This window comes from Xylocopa sonorina, chromosome 15, assembly GCF_050948175.1.
Source record: "Xylocopa sonorina isolate GNS202 chromosome 15, iyXylSono1_principal, whole genome shotgun sequence".
Classification (NCBI taxonomy): Eukaryota; Metazoa; Arthropoda; class Insecta; order Hymenoptera; family Apidae; genus Xylocopa; species Xylocopa sonorina.
This window is the reverse complement of record NC_135207.1, coordinates 1,306,529-1,333,271: the sequence shown is the minus strand read 5'-3', so window position 1 is coordinate 1,333,271 and position 26,743 is coordinate 1,306,529. Positions and strand designations below refer to the sequence as shown.

The window sequence follows — 26,743 nt, the reverse complement described above, 5'->3', positions numbered from 1 at the left end:
GCTTTTTCTTCGAGACCATTGCAGGAACGTCGCAAGTATTTGTGAAACGAGCAGAAACTCTGTGCAATCAGCATATTACATAAAACGGATAACCACAATATAATTACTACTAGACAATTTTCTATTTGCTCTAAATAATTCGTACGATTAAACGATCTACTCGTACGATGCCTACTAACACTGACAGTATCTGATAAAAAGAGAAACGTGTCGCCTGTCCGATATGTTCGAACATTCACCGGTTGTGAAACCCATGGTGAATATTGAACGGGAGCCTATTAAACCGATCGAGCATTATGCCGGTTTTTCCTTTCACTTCTTTGCATCCAGGATAATCGGTTGTATAACTGAATTCCAAGGACTCACCGCTGGGACATCTGAACTCGTCGGACTGGCATTTCCACTCCTCGCAATTCCTCTCGTCGCTTCCGTCATCGCAGTCGATGATTTTATTGCACACCAAGTCCCGCTTCAGACATTGCCCACTGGCACATTGGAAGTTTCCGGGGCAACCTTCTTTCTCGCAGTTAAATTCGTCAGAACCGTCGGAGCAGTCGTTCTCAGAGTCGCATTTTGCGGATAACTCGACGCAGTAGGCGCCATCTCTGGCTGTCCCGTTTACGCACTGGAATTGGCCAGCTGTGCATTTCGAGAAGACTACGTTGGGAGGCAGATTCAAGAAAGAAACGTCGATATGACTGGTGCTCTCCACGACCGCGTCCGGTAGTCTAGTTTGCATAGACGGTGGAATAGTCGTAGCTACATTCTGCTCATTTGCAACTGGATTTCCATCTGTTTCCTGACCTACTGAGGCAACGGATGACTGATCTACAGGAAAGACCGAAGGACGTAAATCTGGTTGATACGCTTTTTCATTATCTGGTCCAGTTACTGGTCCTGGTTGAGTTACCGCGTGTCTTTCATCCAGCGAATCGTTTTCTACCGATGGGTTGTTTGTCGACAAGTCCATGTTTGATCGGTGAAGCTGATAGTTTCGAAGGACTATGAAGGGCTCTGTAACCGGTACTGGCTCTATGATTTCTTCTGACACAGGAATAAAGCTGGGGTATTTCTTTGTGGTGTCCGGAATTGTTACTTTGACCTTGCTATCGGAATCTTCCTTTTCATTTGCAGGGATTTCAGGAGTCGACAGTTTTGTCTGATTAGATCCATTGGTTGTCTCAGTGATCTTCAATTTTGGTACGGATGCAACATTTTCCTCTGTATTGGCTTCTCCAATAGTCACATTATGGTTTTCTTCTTGAGCTTTTGGTTCATCGGCAATCATTTGTGGCATCTCAGTTGAGAACATATCATGTAGGACTGGAATTTCTGTTAGTACGTGTTCACCATCAGTCTCTTCCAAGTTCAACTCTTTTTCCTTTTTGTACTTGTATTTGTCGATAGCCTTTTTATCCGTTGGTTTCTTCTTCACCTCCAATGTTTTTTCCAAGGGAATCACTTTCAAATCTTCCTCCGACAATTCCCCAAAATCCAGATCAGGTTGTACAACTTTTGGTGTAGTAGTTATAACAAAATGTGCCCTGTAATCAAATCCTACAGGTTCAGTGTCGTCTTCTAATATTTCAGTGACTGGTCTAATGTCCTCTGTTGTACTGGAACTTATTTCTGATGTTTGATGGTACGTTTTGGTTGTACTTACAGTTTCATTGCTCACGATCATTGAAATAGTACTTTCTGCTGTTGAATTTTCCATTTTGTTCCTTTCCATACTTTCATCAACATTCATTATTGTAGGTGTAGTTGTGTTTTCTTCACTTGCATCGACTCTGTCTGCCATAGTAACATTCGCTTGTGACCAAGTATCATTAATACTTTTATTTCCCATCTGTTCTCCTACATTTGTCAGCAAACCATTCTCAGTACTAGTTTCAACATTTATTTGTTGTCCTGCACTGATTACCAAATCTCCAGTCTCATTGTTATTATGATTTATATCAATGATCGTTGGAGAATCTTTCTGTTCAGTTGGCACATTATCGAAGTACACATTTTCTAAGTCACCAGCCTTCACTTCTGTATCTGATTTCATAGTTGAAGTAGTTAATATCGCCGTTTCGCTTTCAGTTGTCTGCAATTCTTCCGGCAGTATTGGTACCTGAGTGGTAGTTTTGGTTTCCATTGTCATCACGCGGGTGGTCGTTGGTAACTGTGCTGTGGTAGTATCCTCTGCGCTAACGTGCACGTTAATGTTCTGATGCTCTGTACCGTTTTCTTTTCGATGGCTCTCCTCAGTCACAGTGGTAATTTCTACCTTTTCTGTCGTCGACATTTCCTGTTGTATTTCCAGCGGCAACACGGGTATCTGAGTAGTCAGCTTCGCTTCCTCTATGTGTTTATCTGAAACACTTTCAGTCGTGGTCATCGTGGCATCGGTATCATTCATTGTAACATTCGTTTTATCGTTTGCAGTGACTGCATCTATCGGTTTAACCGTTTTCTCTTCATTATTTGCGATCAGTGTATCAGATTCGTCCTTAATTTTCCTTTGTATCTCTGAGTCATGCTGCTGATAGCCCTTAGGTAAAGCGTCATCGGTAATGTCGTTATATTGGTCCTCTACAGCATTTTCTTCCGGTTTCTCAGAAGCAGTTGTAATATTATTCATAGTCAGATTTTTCGATTGTTTTTCGTTTTCTTCCATTGCAATCGTTGTAACCACGGTGGATTCCGTTATTGTTTCCGGTTTATCCTTATCTGCGCCGTACTTCATGGTCGTTTCAGCCCCCTTAAACTGTTCCTCAAGAGGTAGTACCTTCAACATCTCTTCATCCTCATCGAAATCTTTTATATCCTCGTTTTTATTCGCATTGTGCTCTTTATCTTTGATTGCTGGCTTGTTAACATCATCGTAGTTGTGCAGTGCATTTTGAATACCAGACTCTGTATCATTGATCTCGGGAATGTCCAAACCATCGGTTTTGAAGCCACGACCAACCTCATTTACACCTTTTACATCTTTCACTTGCAGACCTTCAGTTCCTTGTACATCGGATTCTTGAACGTTATGCGATTCTGGGTGAACATCGTTCAAAGAATCCTTTGCTTCAGTTTCGTTCACTTTATCTTCTGCAGACGTCTCCGTTAACGATTTGTACGTAACAACGTCCTCGACGTGACCATCGAACGGATTGGGAACATCCTGCTCGTCCTTGTCCAATCTAGGCGCTTTCTTCACTTCTTTCTCCTTCTGAACATCAGGTAAGAAGGGAGACATATCGTCTATATGCTTGTCATAAGCTGGATCGAACTTTTCCGTTGCATGCTCAACTGTATTTTCAGGGAACACCGCTGGGTGCAAAGGATGATTGGTCGAATGGTCCAAATTGTCCTCGTAGCGAATTGAATCGGCCACTGAAACTATGTTTTCCTCCGGATGATTGGTTGAATGATGCAGAACTGTTTCGATGGACTCAGTGGAGGATTGAATCTTATTTTCTGTCGTCGAAGTCTCGGGAGAGCCTGTCGATGGCCCGTTGGAAGACTGAACACTCTGTTCAGGTATTAGTTGAGGAATGATAGCATGAGGGTCACGAACTTCCGTGGTCTGTTCAATTTTTGGTATCAGCATAATAAACTCGTCTTGCGTGTCGTTTTTAAGTGGTTCTATAAGAGGTTCTACGTTTTGGCCAAAATTCTTTGGTAATTTAGAAAAGACAGTCGTTGGCATGTGTTCGATCACGTTGGTTTCATTGACCTCGTGCACAGTTGACTCTGGTTGTACAGGGGAGAGTTCTTTAGATAATGTTGGGATATCCTGCTGTTTAGGTTTCTCGTCATTTACTTCTGTGCTAGTGTGCTTCATAATAGAATTCAATTCGGTCGTATTTTCTGCTGTAACGTCTACTAAAAGAGAAGTTGTCTCGGGGTTTGTAGCAGATTCTTCAGAGATTGAAGATTGAGTATTGGATAGGACTCCGGAAGTAGATTCTGATGAAATATTCGCGGCATCGGATTCTTCATTATTTATGTTCATCGTAGTGTAACCCACCATTTCGTTTTGTGGTACGTTGGTTTCAGTAACCGGTTCAACTTTTGACATTTCTTGTTTATCCATTTCAATGGAGCTCGTCGTCGTTTTGTCTTCGTTAATGTCTTCTTTTATTGTGGTGTCCATTGGAGTAGCACTAACGTCCGAGCGATTCGTGGGCATCGTTTCTTCTTTAGCATCAGATGTTAACGGAATTACTGGTAAAGGCGCATCGTTGCTTGCCATGTTATCAGGCGATTTTTCATCACTTGGCACTGTGGGTAACGTACTTTCTTCAGACATCGCGAGAGTCGTTGATTCTGGTTCAATGTCCGTAGGAGACGTGAAACTGTTCACAATTTCTTTTTCCATCTCTGATTTCGTAATAGGAGATTCAACTGGAGACTTTGCTATGTTTATCATATCAGGCGATTCGGTGGAAGGTAATTCGGTAATCATTTCTGCAGTCATTTTATTTGTAGTCACAGATTCAGTGGGGAATTTTGTTTCGTTAAGAGACATTTCGTTACCAGAATCTTTTGACTTCATAATGTCTGATGCGTCAGTGGAATGGTCAATAGAATCAGAGGGCATATTAGGGACAGTTGGTAATTCGTGTTCAGTAGAAGTCTCTGCTTCGTTAGCAGCAGATTTTGATTCAGTGATAGGTTCCGGTTGAACTGTTGGTTTAGGTTCAACAGGAGGTTCTTTACCAACTGATGGTTTTGAATCAATTTCTGCTTCAGTGGATAATTGTGGCTCTGTAGAGAATTTAGATTCATCCATAGCCACTGTTTCAGTTGACTGTGGTTCAGCGGAAAGTGCTAGTTCAATGCTAGTTGTAGTTTCTATTGGCGAGTCCAAATTAGTGAGTACCAATTCTGTAGCAGATTTTGGTTCAGCGGAAGGTTCTGGCACAGCAGCGGGTTTTGGTTTTACAGAAGGTTCTGTTTCAGACGGGGGTTCTGGCATGGCAGCAGGTTCTGGTGCAGCAGTAGGTTCCGGTTCAGCAGAAGGCTTTGGTTCAGCAGTAGGCTCTGGTTCAGTAGATGGCTTTGGTTCAGCAGTAGGCTCTGATACAGCAGAAGGCTTCGGTTCTGCAGAAGGTTCAGGTTCTGTAGAAGACTCTGGTTGTGTAGAAGGCTCTGATACAGCAGAAGGTTGTGGTTCTGCAGAAGGTTCTGATACAGCAGCAGGTTGTGGTTCTGCAGAAGGCTCCAATGCAGCAGAAGGTTGTGGTTCTGCAGAGGGCTCAGCTTCTGCAGAAGGCTCTGATACAGCAGAAGGTTGTGGTTCTGCAGAGGGCTCAGGTTCTGCAGAAGGCTCTGATACAGCAGAAGGTTGTGGTTCCGCAGAAGGCTCTGGCTCCGCAGAAGGCTCTGTTACTGCAGAAGGTTGTGGTTCCACAGAAGGCTCTGGCTCCGCAGAAGGCTCTGGTTCTGCGGGTTTTGGTTCCGCAGAAGGCTCTGGTTCTGCAGGTTTTGGTTCCGCAGAAGGCTCTGGTTCCGCAGAAGGCTCTGGTTCTGCAGAAGGTTTTGGTTCTGCAGAAGGCTCTGGTTCCGCAGAAGGCTCTGGTTCTGCAGAAGGTTTTGGTTCTGCAGAAGGCTCTTGTTCTACAGATGGCTCAGGTTCTGCAGAAGGTTCTGGTTCTGCAGAAGGCTCAGGTTCAGCAGAAGGCTCAGGTTCAACAGACGGCAATGGTTCAGTAGTTGGTTCTGGTTCAGCAACAGATTCTGGTTCAACAGAAGGTAATGGCTTGAAAGAGGGTTCTGGTTTAGCTGAGGCCTCTGGTTCAGCTCCGGATTTTTGTTCAGTAGAAGGTTTTAATTCTTGCTCAATTGAAGATTTCGGCTTTGGTTCAACAGAAGGCTCCGGTTCAGCAGAAGGTTCTGTTTCAAAAGAAGATTGTGTAAATGGCTTCAATTCAGCAAACGATGTAGGTGCAGTAGAAGGTCCTGATTCAATGGCTTTTGGTTCAGCAAAAGGTTCTGGTTCAGCGGAAGTTTCTGGTTTGACGGAAAGTTCTGGTTCAGCGAAGGGTTCTGGTTCGGCGGAAGGTTCTGGTTCGGCGGGAGGTTCTGGTTCGACGAAAGGTTCTGGTTCGACGGAAGGTTCTGGTTCGGCGGAAGGTTCTGGTTCAGCGAAAGGTCCTGGTTCGGCGGATGGTTCTGATGTAGCTGAAGGTTCTGGTTCAATGGAAGGTTCTGGTTCAGCGAAAAGTTCTGGTTGAGCATAAGGTTTTGGTTCTGCGGAGGGTTCCGGTTCCGCGGAGGGTTCTGGTTCCGCGGAAGGTTCCGGCTCAGCAAAGGTAGGCTCTGGACCAGAACTTGGTTCAACGATAGAATGGTTTAAGTGGTCATCCATTGAATGATGTTGGGTCGAATGATCGTGCATCGAATGATCGTGCATCGAATGATCGTGCATCGAATGATCGTGCATCGAATGATCGTGCGTCGAATGATCATGCGTCGAATGATCGTGTGTCGAATGGTCGTGCATCGCATGATCATGCATCCAATTTATCGAGTCAGTGTCCTGTACAGGTGTTCCTTCTGATAACGCGGAAGAATCATACGTCGGTCTTGGATGTAGATGAAATTCATGTTCATTGTCTAGCGATGAAACGTGTCCCGTATGCGTACTTTCCGTACTGAAATCCAAATGATCCCTGTTATCAGGCTTACCGGGTTCAAACACTGATCCAGCCCCACCGCTCCTTCCCTGAAAGTAATCACGTCCAACTGCCGGACTAGACGGCGGCGTTTCATCGTCCATTTGCACATTACTCAAATCATTTTCATCAACGCAGTTCTTCCCGTCGTTATCCAACATCTTCCCACTTCTACAAGAACACACGAACAGTCCCTTAGAATAATCGTAACTGCACTCCTCGGAACACCCAAGGCTCCCACTCTGACACTGATCAACCAATTTGTTCACTTTCAGACTACCCAAATGGTATTGTCCAATCATATTGTCAGTCTTCTGCAACGTTTGCTCGATCATCTGTTGCATTTCCTCTGGCGTGGTACGTGGCGGATAACTTATCCTAAACTTCACCTCGCCGTCCCTGTTTATGTCGTAGACCTTAACGACTGTCACATTATCCGCGGTCTGTTGCAACGTGTTCTTCAAGTACTCTTCGATCTCTGAACTGACTTGTCTGTACATCCTCGATTTAGGATCGCCCAGGTCATCGTTCCAGCGGAACTCGTCCAGCTTTAGTGCACCGTCTAGGGCGCTTGGAACGGTGTTATAAAGAGTTTCGTCGGTCGTTGGCCAGGGTGGGAAACTCGAAGTCGCTGGCGGAGGACTCGACGGTGGATCCTTCATGTACTTTTGACTCCCTGCGGTTCGTACGTTGTCGAATTGCCGAGAATTGGTCTGTTGGACGTTTTCCAGTGGTTCCGAGGCCTCCTGCGTCAGGATTACTCCAGCTAGAATAAAATTGATCATTCGCATTAATTTTCTCTTTTTTCATTTATTTCGTTATCTAATATCGAGGATATTCTCAAGCGTTTTCATAACGTTCGAGTTTCTTCTTGTGCTATTTTTTTAAGAAAAGGAATGTGCATTCCTTCTTGCGATACGTTACGTAACGTGTGTATAAAAAATGTTGAACCGTAAGAAGCGATCAGTTTTCTTTGATTGAATATCTTTTAAGTTCGCTTAGGCGGTTCGACGCAAAAAATATCGCGTCGAGGTTAACTCTTAGGTAATCGCACTGTCGAAATTTCACATTCTATTGAACATTTAGGAAATCGTGTGGTATCGATTCTTGTACGAACTCGCGAGGAAAATTTTACTCGTTTCGTCGTAGAAATAGTTTCGAGATGAAGAAACAGAAAAGATTCTTACTTGCGGCCAAAATAGCAATGATGACGGCCACCAACAGAACCAACAAACCGCAGCCCCAGGCCATCCTCCTCCAGTACGAGCTCCTGGATCGTTTGTCCTTCGTTACGTAAAGTTTCTCCCCTCTGTAACATAATTTCGTCCACAATTAACCACGACCACCGACATCGTTCTCGATTCACCCTCATCCTAGACCCAACAGAAGCGTATTTTGTACAGCACTGTGCTTGTCAATGTATTCGAGGCCTTCTTCAGCAATCATGGGATTAGAAGCTTCCCTAGACGAGCAGACACCACGTTCTAAACGACTCGCCGCCGCGATCGTCTGATCAACTCCAGAACTAACGTTTTCCGTTTTTTTTTTTTTTTTAAGCGCGTATTCTGTTGTGTCCCTTTTATCCCCTCGGCAGATCGTTTAACGAAAGATTCCTCGAGGAATTGTACCACGCGACGATACTCGTGTCCACGTGTTGGGAGTCTGCCTCTGAGGTTTCATTGCGCACCAACGCCTGTTATGGCACGTCAATTCTGTCATTGAGCAACAGTGATGATGCCGTATGTGTGTGGCAACTACAAGACTCGTGAGGTTTCTTTTTTCAAGCATCTCGTAACGAGAAAAAAAAAAAAATAAGGAAAAATATGGCGGACTATCACCCTTCGGTCTATTTATATGTTTATGGTAGCGTATCTCTGTTATCATCGCGGTGCAGTTTGCAAATGGGAGGATTGTGAATTGGTTCGCGGCGTTTTAGCCGTTGGGCATCGCCAGGCTCAGCCATTAAGTTTGATAATGGATGGAAGAGAAAAAAAAAGGCAAAAAAAAAAAAAATAGAAACGATATAAGATAAGATATGGGGCAGCAGCGGGGTGTAAGCGGGTTAGTTCGCGAATCGTGCGCATCCACCATTTCGTTTCATCGATCAGCAGCCTCTCCTCATCCGTAAGCATCCTTCAATGTACCTGAGGGCTGTCAGCCAGTGGGAATAGTCGACCAGTCCGGCGGCTGGGTCTCTCAGGCTGAGTCCCTCGCGGCCGACGCCGGGGCCCAAATCAAAACGCACTCCAGCCACGGTTGTTTCAACCTCGGCCTCGGGACCCCTGCTAGGTATCGTGACAACAGAAAACACCGTCTAACTCTCTACTTGCTGCTGGCCTCTGTTGGTGTATGTGTGTATATACGTGTGTCTCGTGTGGGCATAGAACCTCGCGGTCAGCGCCGTTCAAGCTGGATACTGGTGGCTCTAAACTTTACGCCTAGCGAACGACCTCGCATGGAGCAAATACTCGTTGGCTTTCGTACCATTTCAAAGCATTCTTTCGGGAACATCGATTCAGAGAATTGCTCGTCGAAGGGAAATTGATCTCGTTTATTACGTTATAATAAATTTGCTTTTGAAAGAGATCGAGAGATGAAATTGGTTTTAATCGAACAAAATGTTTACTTAAGTTTAGGTACTTTGTATATTTATTACTATTTTAAATTCATTTGTTTTTGTAATATAATAAATGATTTATTTATACAAATTAAGGGAGTTTTGAGTGAATTAATTTTAGTCTTAAGCCTTTTTAATGAAGTAAACATATATTTGAGTTATGAAACCAATTTTGTTTAAACAAACACAGTTTTATTTCTCTCTCCCTCTTTCTTTCCCTCCCTCTTTTTGAAAAGGATTTCTGATGTTTTAATTTATTTTCATAATATATTTTAGTAATATTTTTCAGAGTCGAAGTATCCTTGAAACATTTTTAACCTAATCATGTATTTCTCGATTTTTTAAAACAAATTCCTAAATTTTTACACAAGTGCAAAGAAATTGCTCTTAATACGCGCTGGTTTTGGTATTACACTAAAGATTTAATATTTATTTCAGAATTTGTAAACTTCGAGAAACTAGACGACGACGAGGCTGAAAATTTTAGAGGACTTTAACGCGATTAATCATGGTGTAGTCGTTTCTACAGGTGCTAACAGAGGAAAAGTGTTACAGAGAAACTTCGATTATATCTCGATCAATCATAACAGGTGCAGTTTCGACAATCGAATCACTCTGTTTTCGCATTCACTCTTTTCTTTGTTTATACATATTAATATCAAACAGAAACAAGTGTACAACTTACTAATAATCTAAAAAGCTGCACGTGACCTTGATCATCCAATTAGAATAGAAGAAAGGTAATTAATAAGAATTTCAGCAATTTTTTTCAATCGATCGATATTTTTGTAATTGACATTCTACTGTAATTACTTTCATCAGTTGTTTACGTAAATTTTTATAAGATTTGCTGCAACAGATGAATTCGCATACACACACAGACGCACGCTATAGATATCGACATATAAAAATATTGCCCCTAATTTTGTATATTTTTAGTGGTGTTCTCCTTCGAACGTAATCATTTTCGATTAATTGAAAAATCGTCGAAGAGATAAATGTGAAAATTCACGCGAACTAATCAGGCGAATTGAAATTATGCTCCATGCGAAAACGGCGTTCGAACTATTGCATCGGTGCACTCCGCTATTACGATCACACTACTTTTCGCTCTTCTACCAAGTCGATGGTATTCACCTAAACGTAGCCTCGCGACGTGTCTCGTGTGCTCCCTCTAAATGGACATAAATCAAGTAGCTACATCGTTCTAAGAAAAAAATTCTCGGAAGATATCCTTTCAAGTTACCTCGACGCTGATACTACAGCTATGTACACAGAAAGCCAGCAAAAGAAGAAAAAAATGGTTAAAAAAAAAGAAAGGAACAACTACGCGTCACTACACAGCTTATGCAGACAAAAATCGACGGATTTCTCGCATCGATCGCCTCCTCGTTCCCTTCCGTAATTATTATCAGCGTGAAAACATTGAAAACAAACGAGACTGGTTGTTGGTCGTGAACTAAATTCGTGGCTGATGCACAGTTCCACATTTCTGGTACTCAGCGTGCAGCTTGACGAAGGACGATCGCTCCTGCGTTTTCGCAAGCTTTTCCTTGGATGAACGTGTGTCGAACCCGCAATGTCTGCGGACCTTCGTTCATCTCGCCAGTGTCGGTAGTTTTGCTTTTTTTTATCTTTCAATGCACTCGCATTTCCTCTTTACGTATACAAAATTGCCATCGACATTTTATTATCGGTAACGATCATTAATTGTTTCGTTTCTTCTGTAATTTTTACGTAGTTTTCGATTTCGTTTCAGTTACAGCGTCCGGTTTGAAAATCAATGGGAACGTGAAGCAACGAATTCTCTCGCCACGCTGCGCAGAACGCGAAAAATCGTCGCTGGAAAAGGGCACGAGCTCTTTCGGCGAGAAATGATAATATTGCAAATGCGAAGGATCTAGGAATACATTAGCATGTGTAAACTAGCGGGCGGAGAAATGGAGGACGCGTAAAATACGCTGGATGAATATTAAAATGGCGATGAAACCAGGTTTCACGTTTATACGGGGATAAAGTGTCGTTCCTGAAAATTGATGCGTCACTCGTTCTTCCGTCTTGAGAGAGATGAAATTGAAACTTTTCCGTTGGATGTTTATTAACTTTGGGACTGAGTAAGGCGATAGAATAATTATTCGACGTTCGTAAGGTAATTGCTTTCGCACGTATTCTGACGCCAACACGTACTCTGACCGTTTTTGCGTTCAACCTTCCTCAGAACTCCGAAGTGTTCTTTTAATTTGTATTCAGCCAGTAAATCTGTCGTTTTAGCAACTAAGCAAAACACAACATGAATAATGCACGAACGTCAGGATCTGGACGTGGGACATGTTTTCAATTTCGAATATTCCTGAATCTGAATTTTCCCTCGTACTTTACCTACCCTTATTGCGCAACCCCGATCTAATTAGCAAAAATTATAATACATATAATACTTTACTCAAATTTTAATCGTTATCACTTTTTATTTCGCGCTTAAAGTTATTTTATTCGCTAAATAATACCGATAATACTTCTCGTATCTCGTTTTCATTTTACTCTCTTGAATAAACACACTCTTCGAGTAACTACTTCAGAATTACATAAATTATCAGTGATCAGGAGAAAGTGTGCGGACATTTTTCAAGCTACACAATTTTACAATTTAATTTTTCAATCTAGTAAATATTATTATCTTTTAGGGAGGAAAATATGTTGGAATTTACCTTCGTCCAAGACACGAGTTCGATCTTTAAGTTTGAATATCACTACAAGGAGTTAAAGCGCAATGACCAGGTGCGCGCCCTAGAATCCTCCCGATCGAGGCTCGCGTTAGTTTTTCTTTTAGATTTTCTACACGATCCCTTTGCAATTCGAACGATCTCGGAACGCCCCGGACTGGTGAACGCGATTTAATGTTAAACAGTAGCCAGGAAGAGAACAGAGTGAGCGTAGGAACGTTTTCAGATGTTCGTTACCTGATGTACTTTCGATGCTCGTTCACTGGAACGAAGTACTCCTCGTAGGGATCAGCTGGAACCTCGCATGCCTCCTGACCCTTCGTCTGAAGATTGTTGCCCGCGTAAGGCCTCATCGAGACCAGTTCCAGGTTTACAGCCTCGATCTGCTCTTTTTTTCCGGTGTCTACGAGAGAAACGGAACGTTCGATTTAGCAAATTGCTCCTCGCCGAGTCTTTATTTTTTTTTTTTAGTCAACACTGCCGTTCTCTACGGAAATTTTCGTTTTCATATTTGTTCTAGTCGTGATCATTTTCCCGTTTTAAACGATTGTTTCGAATATTGGAGAGAAATGGCCATTTTACGGAAATCACCGGATAAAACAAACAGAAAAGACAAAATGTTCTTTAAAAAAAAGGAAGATAATTCTGACGTTAAGAATCAATATTTAATCGTATCGCTTAAACTTATTTTGGAATCATAAAAGACGTAAATGATGAAAGTTTGTTTGAACTGTAGATACGAGAGGAAGAGGTCGTTGGTATTTAATTAGAATTTAGGAAAGAAATGGCATGTTACAGAATCATTTGGTTTATCTGATGCACTTTATGTATTCAATTCGTTTAATCTGTCTGTTTGCTGCCCGACCTTGTTCATCTAATTTATCTAATTTTCTTAATTTCTCTATTTCTACGTTTTACGTCTGTACAATTTATCTAATCTGACATACACAGAGACAAGTCCATTAATTAACCCCTCTGATTTTTGTCAACTATATGATTATGAGTGACATTATGGATCTATGTTAATTCCACTTAATTCAACTTTTCCTTTTAAATTGATAAGTTAAAAAATTGTTCGATATGTTATTGGGTTGGCAAGAATGTAATTTAGACTTTTTCAGTGTGAAATAAAACTCAATTTTTTTTATACAAATTTTATTTTACGAATGTGAACTTTAATCATTCTGATAACTTTATAATTTCGCGGTCATAGAACTTCTGCTCCTTGCCATCAAAAGATTCAACTAAGTGCGATTTGAGAAAATTCAAATTTTAAATTTATTTTGAAAATTAAAATTTTTATCATTTAAAAATTTTTGTAAACTTCAAAATAAATAATAATCTAATGGTGCAACGTAGGGGCTACACATATCTGGCCTTTTCTCTTTGATTGCTTCCTTCAATTTCATAAGTTGTTGACAGCAAACATCCGAGTTGATTGTTTGGTTGCTTGGAAGCAGTTCGCGATCTTTTTCGATTAATGTTATTTGTAGATGATCCATTTTCATCACTAGTGACAATTCGTTTCGGAAAAGGATCAAGACATCTTAAGAGATTCTCAATTGTATGTGATACATGTAACCATTTTGCAATCTCTCGTATAGTTATTATACATGACTTTCATTTTGTCATCGTCAACCTCGGAAGGTCGACCAGCATGTCGGTTATCTTTAAGCGAGAAATCTCCAGAATGAAATCTTTTAAATCAATTCTGACACGTGCAACACCATAAACTTGACATATCTCTTTGTGGGCCACAGCTCACAACTTTTTGCTTTTATGAATGCTTTTATTTTTGTATTTCGTGTTAACATTGAACATAAACTACCAGTTGCAAACAAAATTACACGGAATTTGTTTCTGCAGTAGTCTAAAAGTGTCAATTACCAATTATTGAAAGAAAAAACTGATAACATTGACAGAAGAAGAAAACTACCTGCTAAAACCAAAATTACTTTCTTGCCAAACGAAAATGAAACAATGATTGCATCATACTAATAGTTAGATCAAACAATGTTTGTGCAATATAATTCTTACTAGATTTCTTTTTGTACAATTAGCGGCATAATTTTAGTAACTACAAGGACGATAGTCTCGAGCTATATTTAATGTAATACATGTTATAGTTTCCTTGGAGTTATGTAATTCATAGGTGTGGAAATTACATGTTGTATTAAAGTATTTCTATACAGGGTGAAACTCGTGCAGCATTAAAGCCTGAGATGACTCGTAAATTATACACAATGAAGAAAGAAATCTTTTTAATCAAGATACAAAAGTGACTTTCAGTTTTTTAACTAAAATGCCTAATGTTGTTTTTCGTATTCTGAAGGAATATCGAATTCCAGGTAAAAGACATTCAATCTGAAAATAATTTTTACTGAAATATTACTGAAAATACTATAAATCATTTGTTTAATCGGATTATAAGTGGTGTTCGATTTCTATTCCTTGGATCGTCGGTGTCCAGCGATGAATTTCATTTTTAACTAACTATACTGATGCATTTACTCCCATAAAAACAAGCGTATCGATTCCATCGATCTCAACTTGTGGCTAGACGGACAATTATTTGAAAAGTAAAGTAAAACATATTTCGATATAATATCCCAGTGAATAGAAATTTCTAGATTGCCGCACCTTCGCACCTATCATTTTGTAACGCATAATTCACTGCTCGTATCTCCATAAGAAAATCAAAATATCAAGAAAGTGACTGAAATATTTACGTGCCTCTAGAATCGTGCAATTTTTGTTTAAAATATTTCTTCTATATATCGAATCATTTACGAGTCTTCCAGCGAATGATTCCAAGTCGTCGCGTAACGAGACCCACCCTGTACGTGGGGCGGAACCTCGCGCGTGGTAAGATCGATGTTTAACGAGGAAAAAGTTAGTTAATTGCCTGTTTACTCGGGCATAGTTCAAAAGTCGATGTACTGTTATTGAGTAATGTTCTTCGTTCATAACTTGGTGCAACGAGGAAACCAACCACGTACGTGCAACATATGGCTAGGTATGCGTATAGAAACCTGCGAGATGGTTGACATATTCTGCTAAAAGCATCGTTTCACGGAATGATCGAAGTTAAACATTTCGTAAGCGGTTAGAAAATTAGAAAACCATCGCGAAATGAAGGAAATGGTCGAATACTTTAGAAAATAACGAAGAGGTTAACCAATGTGTTATATAAAATAGTTAAACAAAATTGAACAGGGACTGATTATTCTTTTAAAGGCTAACAATTTTCTTGCGAAGTATTTCATATCTTATCGTTTTCAATAATTGATAAAAAAAACTTGTAATTCTTACAATTTTTAAAGATCGAAACAATGCTGTTGCACGCATGTACACTACTTTCTTGTTTAGAAGTCGATACCAAGTAACGTGCACGCTGTTTCAAGTGGAAAGGTATTTTTTTACAGAACGTATATTGTACAGGGCATCGTTCGTGTACTTTCTGCGTTTCACCGACCTCGGACGACTTTTTCTTGACAAACTGTCCGCGTCGAGCAGCGGTGGTTGTAATTAACGATCGAAAGTTCGGCTCGTCCCGATCATATCTGGTAAAATCGCGCGATCCTTTTCAGGATCTACTTTGCTTTCGAATTCGAATGCACGATCGATCGGACTTTGTAGAAAAATGCGGCTGAGCGCAACACCAGTTGATCTGATAAGAAACGCGAAATCCCATTAGCCGAATAAAATATTTGTCTACTTTTAACTGAACTGCGAAGCAACTACAGCGAGCACTCGTTAAATGGGGCGTATAAAAAGTTTTAATAACCATGAGTCAAGAAATTAACTCTTTCGCTCGAAAGAAAAAAATAACAGTTTTTTGTTTTCGCAGTTACATAAACAAAACGTTCTTGAATAGATAATTTGCTAACAGAGTAAATGAAGTTGTTACGATTTGTTCTTATTCTTGTGTTTCGAGATGAAAGCTATTTTCATTTAAATGGCTCCGCTTAATATATTTGAAATTATAAATAAATGAACTTGAGAAGTTATATTTTGAAGTTATCGACAGAAGCGTAATTTATTATTCGCAAATTCAACCTAGTTGCACGGTGTATTTCCAGATACCGTAGATACAATTTAAAGGCGAGGAGAATGAAATAAAGAAATAAAGAAATGAAAAAAAAGAGAAAAAGAATAGAAAAAAGAATACCGACAGGCACGATTTTCTTCTGCAGTCCGTGAAATTCTGACGACAGAAAAGTCAGCCGATCGTAATTACGGTTTTACGTCAGACGGATTGCACGCGACTCTCGCTGCGTGCAACACCGAGCGGAGACGAAAAATGCAACAGACGGGCCCCGCGTTCGCTTTTTGTCGCGAAGAATTTTCTCCGTCCCGCACGGTAAAAGCTTGTGGTCTCCTCTTACGTAAACCTCGCTCCTTTTTCGTTTCTTTTTCGCTCTACCTTTCCTTAAAAGATATCTCTCTCTTGAAACAGGTTACAAAATTGAAAAGAACAAGAAAAAAAAAACGAGAAAGGAATCGTACGAATGTGGTAACGCTTGTTTGGTAGGCTTTCGATCATTGATTATCTTTTTCTCGAGTGAACTGAATAATGTTGAGATTGTTTCTTTTTTGTTTCTTTTTTTTCTTTAGGTGCAACTACTTTTCGACAACGTTTAAACATGCCGTGATATCTTTTAGAATGGATAATACTATTTCGACTTGTTTGTCGTTAGGTTTTATTTCATTTAACATTTTTTTGGGGCCTTTTGATTCTTTCATATAGTTATAAGTGTCATTTGTATCAGTTTAATCTCGTTGAACGTTGAGTCGAATTTGCTTTTTGCAATTTTCAAATCAAGATATTTTATTATTTTTGAATAGTTTAATTAATCTGTGAAAAATATAAAGCAATTAGAATATACTTGTATTAAATCTACAAAGAAATATTATTAAAATAACAAAATGTAAGCAACAATTTTCCTTATATAGAATCTAGATTAAAATGCCTCTTAATCTCTCTGTGATACCATTTCAATTCGAATCAAACCTAGCAAAAGTTCAACCAAAAAATGCTGCGTAATACTTTCCTAATTTTAATTAAAACACAAAATATCAATTGCATAACTTTCTATATAAGAAATTAAAACAAATATAAAGTAATCGTTTGTGAATATCTACGCTTGTGTTAACATCTACCAAACGAATTATAATAATAAGTTACAGTATTTGGCATTTTTATTAGGCTTTGCAAATCGCTTAAAGATGGCTAAAATACACTTAACCATAAAACTCGCATTTTCCCGATTTCTTTGGATTTTTCTTCGATCGGTGGCAATTTCTGTACTAAACTACGTTCATCCACGAAATTTGACCCATTGGACGCATTAATTTTCCTTAAATATTATTTTATTAAAAAACAAGATTTATAAGTTATATCTCATGATACTTTTCTATTCGTTTCATATAATGAAATGTTAATAATAATAAAGTTGTTATTCTCCCGTTCATTTTATATAATTCTTGAATAAAAAGTAATTCTAATCGCTAAACTATATATAGTATATTTTTATCTATTTTCCTCGGTTTATTGGACATTTGCATTCATACTTTACTAAAAAAAACCCGACTAGAAACCAGTTAACCGATTTTTCACTTCATAATAAACCGAGATAACCAGATTTCGATATTTCATCAAATTTTTGCAAGCTCTGATCCTCGCTTCGAATTATCTTGCAGACATCTTTTCAAGCCGAACAATTACACTTTCCACTAAAATTTGCATAATTTGTACGAAGAAAGTGATTCGAAAAGCGATTCAGAGTTAAACGCTGGAACGCGCGGTTAGCCAATGAACGAAATGAAAAGGATTGCGGGGCTCACCATTGATCTGCACGCTGGTGGCGCTGTTGTTCAAAAAACTGGCGTCGTTGTTGTTCCCGTTCCCATGGACGCCGTTCATTTTCGGCTCGGCGACGGTCTTGTTGACGTTGCCCTCCGGCAGCTCTATCTTCGTCTCGGTTTTGTAGTGGCGATCCGGGGTGGTCCTTCCGGCCTCCGCGCATTGCTGGGACCGTTGGTGCCCGTTCTCCACGGGCCCGCTATCCGCTTTATGATCCTGCTCGGGGGTCACTTGCTGCTGGCCATCGTCCAGGCTCGCCTCGATCGTGCACTCGTCGCTGGCGAACGCCGGATTATCCATACCATCGTCTGACATCTCGCGATACGCCTCGCCGATATCTGCTGGGGCCCTCACCTGATCGCGATCACCCGGAATCGACTCTCATGCGTCTCGATTCTGCAAAATGAAAGGGTGCTCAGACGGACGGTGAACGTGCCCGATATTAAATTTCGCGCGGACAAAAGAAAGCTCTTCGTATGAAGAATTCGTCAGATATTTCGCTTAATAATTTATAAAAACGAGTCTAATATTTTGATATTGTGTATTAGCTGTGTAGCTTTTTAAAGTGGCTATCGAGAATCGTGAAGTTAAAAGATAATCGAGGCATTTATTACGCAAGCGGCCTTAAGTCAGCTTGTTTAAGGGGTTGCCTTTCGACACATTTGAAAATATCTGGATACTTATTTATTTATTAAAAGATCGCCATGCTTCGTTACGGTGAAATGGCTTTCATCACTTTCAAAATAAACATGTTACGTTTGTTATACCGTTAATTAGCAAATCTTCTTTCAAACGAAATCTCAGTAGGACTCAACAGATTGATTGCAAATGTTTTTAAACTGGAGAGATATGAAGAATTCGTGAGATATTTCGCTTAATAATTTATAAAAACGATTCTTATATTTTGATATTGTATATTAGCTGTATAGCTTTATAAAATGGGTATCAAGAATCGTGAAGTTAAAAGACAATTGAGTCATTTATTGCGCAAGCGGCCTTAAGTCACCTTGTTTTTGAATCGAGATATTTTAAGGGGTTGCCTTTCGACACATTTGAAAATATCTGGATACTTATATTTTTCTCAGTATTAACAATTTCATATAATCGTGGAAAGATTGCCATGCTTCGTTATGGTGAAATGGCTTCCATCACTTTCAAAATAAACATGTTACGTTTGTTATACCGTTAATTAGTAAATCTTCTCTCAAACGAAATCTCAGTAATTCTCAACAGATTGATTGCAAATGTTTTTAAACTGGAGAGATACTGTTAAACTATAATTAATTATCGTTAATTTGACTTTTGAAAAAATTACTTACTCCACTTTAAAAATAGTTACAGTTACGATAGTCGAGACAATTTTCATGCTAACTTTGTTTGTTTCATGCCACCAACATGTGTCGTACACAGTTACTTAGTAGCAAGTGAACAAAATTGAAAGTATCCTTTGTTAATTCTATCTTATAAGTGGACGATCTTATATGACTAATTATGTGAGCCATTTGTTTTGAAAGTATTGTATATATATACAGGGTGGGGCAATAACTATTGGCACCTCAGATATCTTCGAAACTATAAGTTTTACAAAAATATTTGTTAATATAAAATTCCAATCTGGTGGTGACAGTCATTTTTTACAGGAGGAGGTACGTCGGACATTTGAAGGTCACCTCCATTTTTTTAAATAGATCGCTATATTTTTGCCTCTGTATTACGACAGAGGATCTTAAAACGAGTTCAATGACCTATAACATAAGGCCATTGAAGGTGATAGAAAGTAGAGAAAGACGATAATACTTATGGTTTGCTAGTAAATGAAATATACGTATTGTAAACAGTAGAGGCATGCGTAATGTTTACTGTTTACTTCACCGTGAATACTGGTTGAAGGACACTTTGATAGTTTGCAAGATAAGTTAAACATAATAAGATTAGTATCGATAAATCGGCTATTTTTGAGATTGATATTTTTACCTTCAATAGAATCTTGACAATTTCCAAGGTCAATCAAATTCCAAACCTTTGACGCTTTTAATAGCCGAACTGTGTCATAAATGAAATATTTTCTTTAAGATCAGTTTTTTATTACGGGTACATTACGGTTCATGCATAGACGATTGACCTTTGAAAAATTCTGAAAGATTTCGTAGGACCCAGGTCGGGGCAGGTATTTTTCCACCCTCTTGAAACGAACGCGTGCTCTAGGCACAAAGAGTAGGTGCGAACGATACTCGAAGAGGCACACTGATTGGTAATTTGCATCGTTTCGGCACGATGTATGAAAAGCAAGTTGATATACTTCTTATTTATGGCGAATGACAAAAAAATTCATAAGCAATAGTGAATTATTATAGCCTGTGCGTCATTAAGTTCTGACACTATAAGACTTACAAGTCAATCAATCATAAAAAGAATGCAATGGTGCACTAACAGCGATGGTTATCATTTCGAATACCTACTATAAACATATGGTTCATTTACTATCAAAACTGTAGGTATTATCGCCTTCCTCTACTTTCTATGACCTTCAATAGTGTTATGTTATAGGTCGTTGAACTCGTTTTAAAATCCTCTATCGTAATACGAAAGCAAAAACATAGCAATCTATTTAAAAAAAGATGACGATGACCTTCAAATGTCCGATGTAAATCCATCTGCACAAAAATTATTGTCACTACCTAATGGCCCCCTTCGTACTGTGCAATTTTATATTAGTAAATTTTTTTGTGAAACTTATACTTTCGAAGATATCTGAAGTGCTAATAGTTACTGCCCCACCCTGTATATATGCGATTACAACTGCATGTGAATAATTTATTAATCTCACATCTAGAGAATAAAAAACGAAATAAATTAACTTAAGATAATAAGTATTGTATAACTGCGTTCTCTTTTCTATTTCGATGTATGAGTCGCAAAAGTTTTCTTATCCCTCAGCTTGGTGCTCGTTTTTCGACAATTAGCGATCTGGACATGTTCGAGGAAATGTCTGTTCAGGACTCGTTACGTATTTCTTTGGGTAATTGGTTGTTCGATGTATCACCATTGAATTGTTCACCATCTTTTCCTCGTAAACGGTGTTTTACGTGTTGCGTTCAGGCAGATGTCCACTTAGATTACAGAGTTTAGCAATTTTATTCTAATTTTGTTGGATTATTTATATAAAAAGATGATTGATGCTAATGATAGATGATGGAAAATGAGAAACGGCCATTTTATGAGGTTTCCTCGATTTTTCTTGGATCTGTTGTTAACGCATAAAAGGAAGCAGGTCCATTAAGGGATGCTTATCATTATATGATAAACTGGATCTGTTTGAAAAATAGAGATTTTGAAGTATAAGCAAAATAGGTATAAACGTATAGTGATAAACCGTTATCTCATGTATTTTTTAATTATCATAATATCTGTGTTTAGGTTTGAAGTAATTTTTTATCAATCTTTAATGAAAAAATTATAAACAATTTGAAACGTATATGTTCAATTTTAATGATTAAAATATAAAAAGCTTTCGATTTTAACTTATGTCACGTAAACTCTAAAATTCTTCTAACATAAATAATTAAAAATGTACTAGACGACAATAATTAAACCTGAGATTCTCTTTTTTATTTAATTGCTAAACATTTTGTTAAACATTTGTTCTAACATTTTGAATAAATGACGACGCCTATAATTCCATCCTTGAGAATGTTTCTCGATATCGGAAACGCACTTTGCAGTTTCCGTTCGATCGTCGACCAACCAGCTTCTAGGTGACCGATTTCAAATCCTGGTGTGTAATTTATCGTCGGAGAAACTGGACGTAAGTCGATCCGATTTTTCTGCTTGTACGATTCAACGTGTGATCCAATTTATAAAAACGATCATGCATAGATATTAATGATCTTTCACTGAAAAAAATTGTTTCACAATCATTTTTTTTTAGAACTTAACCAGTATCAATGCTGTACGTTTACTTTTTACTTAATGGCATAATTGTTACGCTTCAATTTTCTGCTACAATCCATCTTACAATTGTCAATTTTTTATCATTTTTAATAGTTAGTGAATGTTGATGACTTTCACGCATTCCTTACGTTCTACATCCACTTTTTATCATCATTGTTGCACATTTGATGTTACAATAAAATCTCTTAGTTAAAAAAATATCGACTTCCTTTTTTAATTCTTCTGTTCAATTTTGCATATTTTCCAGTGTAGCAAGTGTAGCATTTATTTCTATTATAGTTAAATGTTTCAATTAAAAAAATATTTCAGAGTATCGTTTAATATTCATGACTAACAGTCATCGTGTTTCAATCGACTTGCATAATCTTAGAAGCTCTCGCTTGCAACAAAATTGTTCGATATTAACAAAATATTCTCTTCTATCATTTACGGTTAAATCCTTCTTCTCCACTTTCTATTTTGCCTAGTTTAATCAAATATTATGCAGCCGTGGCGTTTCAATTTTTTCGAACGATCGATTTTATGTAATAAATATTGTTGAATTGAAAAAAACAAAACACAATTCGTAATACCTTTCATCCTTCGTTAAACGTTAACTACCTCTTACCTATTTTCTACTATGTACAACCGTGACCAACGTAGTCGTATGTTCGAGTTGTTGCGTTACGCGAGTCACATTATGCGTATTGTAAAATTGCGTTTATTATTATCGCACACGTGCAACCGCGGCTCGTATTAGCCTGAATATGATACTAATTGCAACCACGATGCCTTGGCCGCGGTGTCCGTGTTGCAATTTAATTGAATCGCTCGGCTTTTTCTTTTCCCTTTTTTTTCTGCCCCGATCGAGCCGGATAAGGTTTTCTAAATGCGAGCCACCGCACGTTTATCGGCCATCGCAGTGGAACAGGGAATGGTTAAGGGATTAAGTTGCTTTAGAGACAGGTTTGCTTCCTGAATTAATTCCAACTTCTTCTTTGTGCTCGAATTATTCTTGAAATAATACACTCCGGTTTATTCTGTGTGTCTGACGGAATACAATCGTCTTTACGATTATTCAAATTCGTAACTTTTAAGAGATGCGAATTAAAAAGAAATTTTTTTCTACGCTTACTTAATTATCGCTATTATCGTTCAATTAAAATTATTACGCTATTACTACATGAGAGTAATGATTTTTTATGAATAATGTAGCTTCATTTAAAAATGAAGACATCGTTAAAAATTGAAATTTGTTATTTTATTGTGAAAGTAATAAAAATTTCTGACGCATTCGAGGAGTAAAGATGGTTTAAAGATAAAACGAAGTTAGACGGATCAGTTGATTAAATCTACCAGATGTGTGTACCAAATGTGTACGCGAAGAAACACGCCAAATGGTCTCAGACGGCAGCGTCGGTTCGGTCCGATGATGTCAGTGGTGAAGCAGTTTTGAAACTTCGCACGAGATCTGCCAGCCGTACGTGAGAACCGTGAGACGTTCTGTCCGCACGTTCCTTCGCATTCTCGATATTCTTATCTTCTAAACGACTTCATTTATTCTCTTTTAGAATACGGTTTTCAATAACTTCACGATTATACTATTATAATCTTATCTCGTTGCCACAAGAACCATCGAAGGACATCTTGTTACAAAGGTAGAATTCAACTTTTTATATAACAAGTATGCAGTATGTGTGTTGTGCTTTTTATTTTAAGAAGGAGAAGGATGACCGTTAAAAATGAAACTGAATTATTCATTTCTTTTCTTACTGTTCCACTTAAAAGTATTATTAAAATAATTTTAAATTTCCCAAGCACCGAAGTCTGTATCTTTCAAAATTCCCGCCCATTTTATCGCACAGCTAAAACGACTTCTGTCATTGGTTGCACGCATATTTCATCGAATCGCAACTAAAAAAGTTTTCAATTCGAAACGTCTCGATTTTTAATTTGAAATTCTTTGGAGAGTGATCGCACCGCGTCGATTTCTTTCTTTTAAACCCTCAGTGGCCATCGTTTCGTTTCCCGCGAACCGTCCACCGCCCTTTAGCGTGGAGCCACGGTCTCCCCCGCGGTTTTTTCTTCGATTTTGCTGAAACGTCACGGCAACAAAAAGACCCGGGACAAGAAAACGAGCAGAGTAAGTTACGACTCTTAAAAAGTCGCTCTCGAGCGGCACGATCTTTGTCTCGGTCGGAAACCCTCTCATTATGACTATTTAAAAATCGCCAGGAATTAACCCGGATAATTTGGCGCGAGCCGATTCGAACGAGACAAACCTATTCGAACGAGTCAAATTAAAAGCACATTTATATAAATATTCATGCTGTCGATGAAAAGAAATTGCAGCGCTTCGAGGTTGTACGCCAACTATAATTTACTAGGTAGTTGGCGCTTGATCGATGGGCGTTACATAACCCAGATCGAAATTAATTTTACTCTGAAAAAATGACAACGTTGGTATTTCCTGCGATAATAAGGAAGAAGTAGAAAATACTTTTGCTTTTTTTTCATGCCAGTAAAAGTTATCGCTAATTTTAGCGCCGAGAATGTTACGAATGAAATTGAAATTCTTTTGGAAACAAAAGTGTAACTGGTTTATTCTAGATTAATATCACGAGGTCGTTGGAATTCGGTGACAAGCTGACGTTACTTATTGTTCTTAGATCTTCCGATACGAGCGTGGATTATGATTGCGTTGAATTGCCCGTTGAATGTCGAATAAATCTTAGCTGGAAATTATGTAAAGACGTTTTAAAGGAGTTCCAAGAGTACTTCCTCCTCGTCCTCCGGCGAAAGGTCCGCGTACCGCCTTGGAAGTTAAAAATCACCGTCTCGATATCGAAAGTGGAAGAACCCAGAAGACAGCGCGGGGTAGCCATTGCTGGGAACAAAGTTCCATGTACAGGGAGAAATTTTAAATTTAACAATTTCTGAAAACCAACGGACTTCTATTGTTTTATTAATTTCATAAAATCTATCAACAAAAAATATTTATTTGGAAGTGTCATGGTGTCTTACTTGTGTCACTAAGTGTCACTCTCTTTCAGTGATCTACTCGTTCACTAAGCTACAGTTAGCTTCAATCTCTAAACTGAGTGTCCTTGGTTCCGAAAATTTCCCAAACGCAACAAATTACAAGTAAAATAGTACAACTCGGCTTCTAATCCCTAAGTGTTGCATTTTTCTGAAACATACAATCAAGATATTTTCTGGAAATACCTTTATAAAAATTATTCTTATCTAAAAGGTCGAAGACCTCTCATACCACCCTACATTACGTTTACATTCTATCTTAATTCTCACGACACTCAATTCATCAAATTTCTCTCGCAAATCTTCCTTCCCTCAATTACTTAACTAAAAAACCTACAAAAACTACATTAAATCTCAACTGCCCTAAAATTCTATTTCCACGTTCTCTCGAATTTCTTTATTTGCAGTAACAAATCGCAGCTACTTCCTGAACACTGTTCTACAATATTCGCGATGTCCCATGGCAATGAATCCTCGCGAGTCGTCCTTTCCTCTCTCGTCTAATCCGGTGTTCAGGACTTCGAGGACACCCTGTACGGCGGAGTCGGAGGACGGACGTGTTCGGGCGTGTACGTGTAAACGTAGCAGGCATATACTGCACCGAAAGCGGTTGACCCTGAGAGAGGCAGGCACAAAGGACTGATTCACCCCGGGGCCAGAGTGAAGTCCTCCGCGGAGGGTTCGCGTTCAGCGTTCACCCAGGTCGACTCCTCTCCGTGCAAGTGACATAATCCAGCTGGCCTGGCCGCCGTTTTCGATTTAACTGCCGGCCCATCGTAATTGGTAACGTAACCGGGAAACGCGATCCAATCGTAGCTAGGGGGTTAGAGGTCCGACCAGATTCCACGGCCGAGGATGTTCCGTGAATTTTTGATAAGCGGACCCGCCGGAAAGAGAAATCGAGGCGTCCAGCGAGGCTGCACGTTGGTGTAGGTTGCGTTCGTTATGGGATGGCTGGGCTTTATTCGCATTTTTGTCTCGCGGAACGGATGTTCGTAAGTTTCGATCGATTTGGCGGACGATTTGATTTGATTTTTTATTTTACCTTGCATTGTGATTAACATTGCGGGTACAGAAAAGAAAGTTTAAAATCGCTAACTAATTACTAATTAAAGAAACACTGAAGACAGTTATTTACTTTTCCCCCGCGAGATTGTTGGTTGTTCTTAATCTGGTAAATTAATTCATTAAACCATCCTCCGTATACAATTGTAACATTTTCCAACGTCGCCAATCCGACTTTTAAAATTATTTGAATTATGTACGCATGTGAATTGCAAACGAAATCTTCGAATAATAATTTTTGCGATAATATATACGTATAGCAAAGAGAAAATTTCGAATAATTCACACGCGTGAATTCCTCCGAGTCGTCGAGAAGAACGTCCAAGCTCGATTTTCGCGAGGAGCCACGAAACGAGAGAAATGTAATAACAATAAAAAACGAAATAAAGTTAACGATCGTTGGATTCGATGCACGCGCCAGCGATCGTCTGTCGAAACATGTCGAATTTCCGCGAACGATCGACGCGTGAAAAAATAACGACCGCCATCGCGGTCCGCCAGGGGGTGTGCTAATAGAGCGTGGTTCAATTTCGGTTTCGATCGAAAGGCTGGTATGCATAGATAATGCAGAAAAGTTGTGCAAGGTTTCCTGCCGATTACGATCAAGGTGAAAGTCTTGGGGCTCGCCAGAGCGAAACATTATCAGCTGGCGAACCTCGTAAATTGTAGCCAATGTCCTGCTAAGGAATGTCCATTTTCTTCAACTCCTTTATTGGGGGATAATTATGGAATACCACCATGTATAAAAGGTACAATTTATTTGCGACCATTCCACGAAAGCAAAACATTATTATTATAACGAGCTTCGGGAGCAGTCGATGTTTGTTTAATTTCGTACTTCATT

General features: G+C 39.1%; 2 protein-coding genes across 3 annotated transcripts in view; both read right to left on the bottom strand.

Annotated features, from left to right (window-relative positions):
* Hs6st (heparan sulfate 6-O-sulfotransferase) overlaps nt 1–26,743 on the bottom strand; it is a 209,845-nt gene that overhangs the window by 16,270 nt on the left and 166,832 nt on the right. For both annotated transcript variants that reach the window (XM_076906944.1, XM_076906945.1), the window contains exon 2: nt 1,837–4,314. In XM_076906944.1, the coding sequence (XP_076763059.1) occupies nt 1,837–4,294 (2,458 nt within the window). In that variant the 5' untranslated portion in view covers nt 4,295–4,314. The remainder of the gene's footprint in view (nt 1–1,836; nt 4,315–26,743) is intronic.
* LOC143430635 (uncharacterized) overlaps nt 4,317–26,743 on the bottom strand; it is a 61,596-nt gene continuing 39,169 nt past the window's right edge. Inside the window, exons 2-8 of the mRNA XM_076907010.1 lie at nt 17,847–18,261; nt 12,237–12,402; nt 8,807–8,947; nt 7,850–7,971; nt 6,634–7,428; nt 4,391–5,880; nt 4,317–4,340 (exon numbers count right to left, since the gene is read on the bottom strand). Of these exons, the coding sequence (XP_076763125.1) occupies nt 4,317–4,340; nt 4,391–5,880; nt 6,634–7,428; nt 7,850–7,971; nt 8,807–8,947; nt 12,237–12,402; nt 17,847–18,180 (3,072 nt within the window). The 5' untranslated portion in view covers nt 18,181–18,261. The remainder of the gene's footprint in view (nt 4,341–4,390; nt 5,881–6,633; nt 7,429–7,849; nt 7,972–8,806; nt 8,948–12,236; nt 12,403–17,846; nt 18,262–26,743) is intronic.